This window comes from Ceratotherium simum, chromosome 8 (assembly GCF_057802395.1).
Source record: "Ceratotherium simum simum isolate JZ-2026a chromosome 8, ASM5780239v1, whole genome shotgun sequence".
In the NCBI taxonomy this organism is placed as follows: domain Eukaryota; kingdom Metazoa; phylum Chordata; class Mammalia; order Perissodactyla; family Rhinocerotidae; genus Ceratotherium; species Ceratotherium simum.
In genome coordinates this window covers 71,178,987-71,187,522 of record NC_141907.1, presented here as the reverse complement: position 1 = coordinate 71,187,522, position 8,536 = coordinate 71,178,987, and the positions used below count along the sequence as shown (strand labels likewise).

Here is an 8,536-nt window from a genome sequence, read left to right as displayed (position 1 = left end):
ATTTTTCTGTATAATGTGTTAAGAATCTAATTTTTTATGGTTAATTGTCTCAACATCGTATATTGAATCAGTCATCTTTTCTCAACTGATTTGAAAGGCCACCTTTATCACATAACTTCCGATATAATGTGTTTTTCTTGGGACTCTATTTGGTTTCATTTTTTGTTTATTCGTATTTGTAAGTTTTCAAATGTGTGAGGAAGTGTATCATCTGAGATTTGGTGCTTTACAATTTTATTTTGTAAGTATTCCCCAGAACTTGTGGGTTAATATCATGACGACTATTATGGTATTTTTCCAACAATTATGAACGCCTTTGTGGTAGTACAGAAAGAGCCCCATTAGGGGTCACAAGTAAATTTATATGGAAAAGAACTATGCAGACTTGTGACATGATTGTTAATTCTCAACTGCTGCTTTATTTTTGGGGATTCCTATTTATTCACCTGGTAAGTGTGTATGGATTGAGAAGCTGGTCTGTGCCATGTGCAGACACACGGGACGTGCAGCAGTAACAAGGCAGGAACGGTTCCGCCCTCACAGTTCTAGTGGGGAATAGATCACTGCAATGAACACAGTAGAGTTGTGTGTTAACAGAGATTCCAGTTCTAAAATGAGCGTTACCACGAGTTTTAAAGAAACCACAAAAAATGAATTTCTAAATTGATTCTCTACATAGGCACCTAACAAAAAATGGTCAAATCCAATGCTCTGTTCTGAAAGCATTAACTAGGGGCCGGCCCGGTGGCGCAAGTGGTTAAGTGTGTGCGCTCCGCTGCGGCGGCCCGGGGTTCGCCAGTTCAGATCCTGCGCGCACCGACACACCGCTTGGCAAGCCATGCTGTGGCAGCGTCCCATGTAAAGTGGAGGAGGATGGGCACGGATGTTAGCCCAGGTCCAGTCTTCCTCAGGAAAAAAAGAGGAGGATTGGCAGATGTTAGCACAGGGCTGATCTCCTCACACACACACACACACACACACACACACACACACACACACAAAATAAATAAATAAATAAAAAAGAAAGCATTAACTGCATGGTCAGTATTTATCACAGTCAGGACAAGTCTGGGAACAGGGCTACCAAGAGCCATCCTTTAAGCCAGAAACCATACAAATTCAAGGTAAGAGTTTGAAAGTAGTCGTGTCAGAGGACTGACATCTCCAGAGACAGTTCCTAAATGTGTTACTGAGAAGAACTGGAAATAATCAAGTTGTCCAGGAGGCCACACGTTATCTTTAGGATGAAGAATGTAACTAAAAAAAAAAGCTCTAACTGAATTGTATTCTAACTGATCTAAATAATCATGAATTCATAAAAGCCAGGGCCTATGTGATGCTCAGAAGAAATGAGGCCAGAGAATTAACATTAAGCAGAATGAGTCCAGCTATATCTGGAAAAGAGCCAGCTAGAGCGTTGAGGCAGTATAGTGTAGTGGAAAGAGTACGGTCTTTGCAGGGCTCCCTGTATCCCACTTAATGAGCTAGGACACCTGGGGAGTTGTGGGTTGAAGTCAGGCAGACCTGGAATTGAGTCCCAGTTCTGTTATTTGGGCAACCTTGGGCAAGTGATAATCTCTCTGGACCTCAGTTTCCTCTCTTAAAAACGATAATGGCATTCAATCCTAAACACCCTGAAAAGTGGGCAATATGAAAACATCTGATACGATGCATGCATGCATATGAAAGTGATCATAGTGTTCTGTCCCCTTCTCTTTCCTTTCGCAGTCACAATTGGGCCTCTTGTAGAAAGGGTAATTCAGCCTCACCCGGTTTAATGAATCACATCTTAGCAACCTTCTGACCAGCATTTATGTGTACTGTACCCACCTGGAGGAGCCCTGCCTGGACATCCAGCTTACTCATTCTGCTAGACACAGCTAAGCTAAAAAATTGGCAACATGGTTTATCAGCAAGTGTCCCGAGAGTCTGCTTAGCTTGACCTTTAAAATATAGCTAATTTTGGGTGAATGAATAAAATTATGTTTCTAAACTTGCAAAGCTGAAGACTACTTTCAAATCTGTGACTCTCTTTTCAACAGTTACGAATTCAGATACTTCTGGGGTCAGGAAAATCTTGAAATATTGACACAGTGTTAGCTAATAAGGAATGGTGGAAACTGGCAGAAATGGAAAGGCACACACGGCTTGCTGCTACCCAATGTCCATTGTTTCCTTTGACCTTATTAACAGAACTAAGATTTTGTTCAGGACAGCAATATGCCTAGCTAAAAATAACTTCATTGGAGATAGAGAGGGATATGTGACACAATTGTTGCTAATAAGATATAAGTGGAAGTCTGCTTGTGATTTCTGGAAAATTTTGCTTTCTTGCCCTAGGCACTGACTGATCCTTTCTCCTTGTCAAGTCCTCCTAGTTCCTTTCTGGACTGTGGATGTAATAGCTGGAACTGCAGCAGCCATTTCCAGACCATGAAAGGAAGGCCAGGATAATCAGACATCTGTTGACATTCTTGAACTGCAGAATAAGTCCCAGCAACTGCTTACTTCTGAACTTGTGTTCTTAATGAAAGAAAAGAAATCTCTAATGTGTGTAAGTCTGTTTGGTTGGTTTTTGGTTACTTGCAGTCAAATGCAATGCCAAATTGATATGTTAAAATTTAAATTGGCTTTAAAATACTATGCAGGTCAATGCATAATTAGTTATGTTTATCTCCACCATAACAAGGTACCTTGAGTATTTCTGAATTATGTAAAAGGGGAACATGTTCTCACACTGTCAAGGTATTTATGACCGGAAGATAGTTTCAGTGAGCTGTTCTTTTTAATTTCTTCAATTTATCACATTGCATTTAGATAACTAGTCATTTTAAAACCAAGAGATCTAGCAAGCTACCTGGAACCACAGGTGTGAATACCTGATCTTTTCTCAACAGCCATTTCTCTCCTTTTTATCATGATAATTCAGAACTATTTCTACCAATGACATCTACAAAAGTTTTGATTTGGGGACAAAATGATGTTTCTAATCCTGCAATGTTCAGGACTTTACTAAGATACCATTCTTTTAGCATATACAACTTTAGTTCAGTTGTATAAATAGATTCCATCACGATTTATGCTTCCCTTTCTATAGCACAGAGCTGTCTGTCAGGGAAAACAGCTGCTCAGCCAGCTCATTCCCAGCTTCCTTGTTCTCAGGGGCACGGTTTGGCCGGTTCTGGCAGATGGAATGAGTGGCAATGTGCTTTGCTTCCAGGCCTGCCCAGCTCATAAAATCTCCTCATGGGTGGCCCTCCATCCTCTTTCCTTTTTCTGCCTGGGGGAATGGAGACGATTCCTAGGATGACCTTGGAAGCTACGTGTTGATTACAGAACCTCCATCAGCCTGGGTTCCTAAAAACTGGAGGAAGGAGAGCTGCCCGCTGAGCTGTTCACCTGAGCAGGTGAATGGAACTGTTAGGTAAACTAGAAATAAGCTTCTATTATGTTTGAGCCATTATATGTTCAGATGTATATTTTATAGGACTTAACTATCTGATGTGTGTTAAGAGCCGAGTTGTATTTATTCATTCTCTTGATATTTGAGTGCCTCCATGCGCCCCCTGGCTCTGTGGCCTTGCCACGCTTTCTAACCAGAGTGGCCAGAACAAATGGCTCATCCCATTCCATGGCAGTGGAGCCGGGACCCAGATGAGGGCAGTAACATGTTTACTATAATGAAGTTTCCATTCTGGGGTTGTAAACCGAAACCCACATTTTCTTCCCAGTTTCCATTTCCTAGCTACATTCTTTCCAGAAAAAGGATCCTTCAGCTTTCCCTTCCCGCATCTCTGTTGACTTCAGATGGTAGCTAATCACCTCCAGCTGTCCTGGCTCCTGGAGCCCTGCTGGCCTGGTTTCCTGTGCTCATGACATGAAAACAAGGCCTCATGATTCCAACTCATGCAGAACAGGGGTTTCCAAATAGCTCTTAAAACAATAGAAACCTTTTTTTCAAATGAAATCTTCAGCTACAACCCAATCGATAAACACTGTTGATTGAAGTGGAAATGGTGGTGATGCTCCTCCTGCTGGATCTGGAGCTGCTTCTGACCTGGTGGGGAGCCAAACAATCACTGTGGGGCTCCCTGCGTTCCCTGCTAGATCGTCTCCCGCCCTCCAATAGCCTCAGATGCTCAGCACTAGGTCCCAGCAAATCGCTGTACTTGGGTAAGGTCAGCAATTCAAGTGAACTAGCTCAGAACTGGTCCATCCCGTGAGGAAGAACGGAGCAGTTGCCCGGGGCCTTGTGACGGCATCCCTCACGGCTGAGCGGAGGAATGCTGTGGGAACTGGGAGGCAGAGAAACACACTCAGTCCTGAGACTCAAAAGCAGGCTCTTGGAGACTGATCTCCTTCCCTTCAGGCAGAACCAAACAGAAACACCCAGGGAGTGTGATACTGCTTTCTGTGATTACCTTGTCAGCCGAGATATTCTGAGGTTTACCACAAGGACTGGAAAATACTCTGATTTATGTATCAGTGAGGCTGGCCCCCCTCACAGGGAGGCAGAGGGAGGAGGGACTGAATTTCTTAGCTACTGTTAGCCAGTACCTGACCCTCACGTCAGACCTTGAAGAAGATCTACCAGGGTTTCTGACCACACTCCCAGTCCTTGTGGGGTGCCCGACAGGGACAAAGTGGGGAGATGGGAAGTTGGGATCCAGAAGTTCCTGCCTTCTCAGGAACCTGGATGTTTTTAAAAAATAACACTGAAAATGTTTAATTTGCACACACTTGGGCGTGTTCATGTGTTAAGGTGTATTTTTATTTACAAAGTGAGATGATGCATAACAAACAGATGATGCAGTTACAAACATCTGATAACTCCATTTTCATGAAAAAGTATATAAATACATTACAGAAAATTCTATATAGTAAAAATTAGAAATCGATACAGTAAACATTTACTACTTTTTTCTATGCCAATATCACTGTCATTTAAAGCTTAAATACTGGTTTCAAGTATCCCCTATAAAATAACTCTATTAAAATACTGGAAAAGAATTTTGCTATAAACAAGATTGGTGCATTAAAAATAGACTCGGTGTGTCTTTATAACAATGTCAACTATAATCAAATGTTGCTTAATCATCCCTAAGATCTGCATTATTCAGTTAGTGTTAAAAATTTTTTAATAATTATCACAGGTTACAGTAGCTGTAAAAATACAGCATTTCAACATTATTTATTGTTATGAAGAATGCCCCTCTAAGGTAGAGGGAATACACAGAATGATCTTTATTGCATGGACTTGCAGCCCTATGACCTTTATTTTAAATAGAGAGCAGGAGCCTCTGTTGGAGGTTAGGAGAGAAACGGAAAGGCATCCAGAAGGCTGTTGTTTTCATGTCACTTCAGAGGCTGGGGCTGTTCTCTTTGCTCTTCTTCAGCTTGAAGACGTGTCAGGACATAAAGGATGACTTGATAGCAGAAAATATATTGATCCTACGGCCAAAAAAGAAGAGACAGGGAAGGAGAGGATGTTAGATGTATAATGTGAATATATTATACATATATATAGCTTCACCACGATTGGATGTGATGTTTGAATAATTTTGAAAATATGGAAAAATTTTGTTGTAATGTGGAATGTAAGAAGCAGGATACAGAATTCTGCAGTGTCATAAAAATTATAAAAAACAGAAACCAGATTGACAAATGAGGTAGGAAAAAGCCTTGGGGAGGGGTGGGTGGGTAGAAATATCCCAGAGTGCTAACTGAACTTGTCTTTGATTGGCGGGCCATTTCTATTTTTTGTGCTTTGGTAATATTTATGATTTTCTTTTATAATGGAAAAATAAACTGCCTACAAAATTTCTTCTAGATTTATTGAACTTATTTTGACATTTTGAAATGTCAAGAAATTAACATCCAAGAATCTACACAAAAGAATTTTCTTTAAATATTTTGGAACAAAAGAATATAGAAATCAAAGTTTTTTGAAAATTAACTTTGTTGAAATTACTCTCTACTAAGTTGATGGTGCAGGCATCTGAGTTTTCTTGTTATTTGGCAAAGAATTAAAGAGTCTGAAAATAAATAGAAAAAATTCACAATATACCACATGGAAAGTAATATAACAAACTACAGGTGAATCTCGTTTGAAATGGCTGCATGTGTCAGCATGCACACCTGTGCACTTGTGCTTAGACTAAAGGATGTAAGAATGGTGCCTAAAACATTAACAACTCTGCAGAGTAGGAATACAAGTAACCCTGTATTTTGGCTTCCTCACATTGTCTACACCTTCACTCTTGACTTTCTCTCACGCCACAAACAATCCATTAGCAAACCCACTTCACACAACATCCTCTACTCCCTATACCCACAGCCACCACTCCAGTCTGGGCCACCACTGCTTACCGTCTAACTGACCTCCCAGCTTCTAACCCTCCACCGACCTCTCAAATCAGGTCTTGTTGTAACGTAGCAGCCAGAGTGGTCTTTTAAAATGTGAGCCAGAACACGTCATTCCACACTGACAATCCAGCGATGGCTCCGTTTCACTCAGAGGAAAGCCCTAGCCCTGGCCCCGTCCCCACCCCTCTCACCCATCCCCTCTTTCCCCTTCCACCTCAGCCACAGTGGCCATGACTGTCCCTAAATACACCAGACCCCCTTCTGCCTTGGACCTCCACACAGGTGGTTCTGTCTGCCCCAGAGGCTCTTACTCCCAGATATCTACATGACCCCTCCTTCAAATCTTTGCCCATGTGTCACTTTCTTGGTGGTGCCACCCTGTTTAACATTGCATCCCCAACCTGCCATGACTTTCCCTCTAAAGCACTTATCACTTTCAAAGACCCTACATAATTTACTTACCAAATGTGTTTATTATCTGCCTTCTTCCTCACTAACCCCACAGGAAGATCTTTGTTATTCTAGCAAGGATCTTCACTCTATTCACTGATGAGCTCCAAGCACCTAGATGAGCTCCTGGTGTGTAGTAGGCAGTCAATAAATATCTGCTGAACGAGTGAACCTCCTGGGTCTAAAGAACTGCTTATACAAATCAACATGTTTTCTTTACCTAAAAAATGTGACTTAGAATTTAGGAGATTTAATTTTAATTAAAAAGGCATATGAAGGGAAGGTAGGCAAATTCTAATTTTATTTTTTATTTTTATTTTTTTGCAGTTTTCTTATTTTTATTTATTTTTTTGTGAGGAGATCAGCCCTGTGCTAACATCCGCCAATCCTCCTCTTTTTTTTTTCTGCTGAGGAAGACTGGCCCTGGGCTAACATCCATGCCCATCTTCCTCCACTTTATGTGGGATGCCGCCACAGCATGGCTTGCCAAGCAGTGCATCAGTGTGCACCAGGGATCCAAACCGCACTTAACCGCTTGAGCCACCGGGCCAGCCCCAAGCAAATTCTAATGTTAAAGACAGTAAACTTCTATATTCTTCATGAGGTAGAGAAATGTGACTTTATCGATACATGAAAATAGCATTCACATTCCTCCACCCAAAAGAAACAAAAAGGATAGCAGAAATACTGAGAGTAGACACTCTCAGCAGTGTCTCAGTCCTCACGAAGGACACAGTCTGTAGGTCAGGGGGTGATACAACCCATGGTTTGATTTCAGGTAAGAGAAACGAAAATGATCAAAACGGAGGATAAATGGACCCACCCATTCACTCTCCCCCAAGAGTGCCTTCTCCAAGCTCAGCAACTCCAGCCTGCCTTCCTGCCTTCTAGTCAATGCTGCTGAATCTATTCCCTCTTGGGCACTTTCTGTAGCAAGAATGTTACCTTCCTTCTCTTTTTTAGGGTGGGAATGGGGAAGGAATGCCACTAATTACATGCTATTTTGTACCACCCCAAATTTTTGCTCCCAACATGTCACCCCATTCTCTGTAATCTATTCAGTGCAGATACTGCATTTTCTCATTTTTTTAAATTAAAAGGCAACATTTTAAAAAAGATAGCCTAGAAATATTTTCATTTTTTTTCTGAATTAGTCCTCATGCTTAAAAGAGTTCCTCACTACCATAAATCTTTGGTTTTATGCAATAATGTGGGAACCCTCAAAAAAGAGAAATGGTTTAACCGGAACTTTTAAAATATCAGAACCTTCACAAAAATCCACATTAGAAAACACCAACCAAGACTCACCTCCGTCTGAACCATTCCATGCCTTTGTAGTCGCATGCAGCGCACTAAATCAGAGATGTCAAACTGCCGAAGGAAACAAGAGTCTACATGTTAGATAAAATGGGCGACCAAATTTGAACCCCAAAGATTCACAGAGGAGTGGCTTATATAAATTACTGTACCCCAGTTTCCCTCCTCTTCAAACAGTCTTGAGAAACTATTCTGAACAAAATAAGTTGGTGAGCTGACTCTGCCATCATTTGATGATTTTATTTATGATCTTTCTAAGAATTAGGGAACATTATTCTTTTTGAAAATCCCCCACAGAAATTCTCTTCTCTTTGAAATTTGACTAATTTCTAATTTCATCATTTAAAAAAAAGGTAAACTATTTTTCCTACATTTTGCTTTTCAGAATAAAATTCCTGATCTT

The 8,536-nt window shown here is 41.0% G+C and overlaps 1 protein-coding gene across 14 annotated transcripts in view; it reads right to left on the bottom strand.

Moving 5' to 3' along the window:
- Nucleotides 1-4,749: 4,749 nt before the first annotated feature.
- Nucleotides 4,750-8,536, bottom strand: part of PTPN13 (protein tyrosine phosphatase non-receptor type 13) — a 210,396-nt gene continuing 206,609 nt past the window's right edge. For all 14 annotated transcript variants that reach the window (XM_014787858.2, XM_087434547.1, XM_014787859.2 and 11 more), the window contains 2 exons: nucleotides 8,125-8,187; nucleotides 4,750-5,451 (listed from right to left, as the gene is read on the bottom strand). In XM_014787858.2, the coding sequence (XP_014643344.1) occupies nucleotides 5,356-5,451; nucleotides 8,125-8,187 (159 nt within the window). In that variant the 3' untranslated portion in view covers nucleotides 4,750-5,355. The remainder of the gene's footprint in view (nucleotides 5,452-8,124; nucleotides 8,188-8,536) is intronic.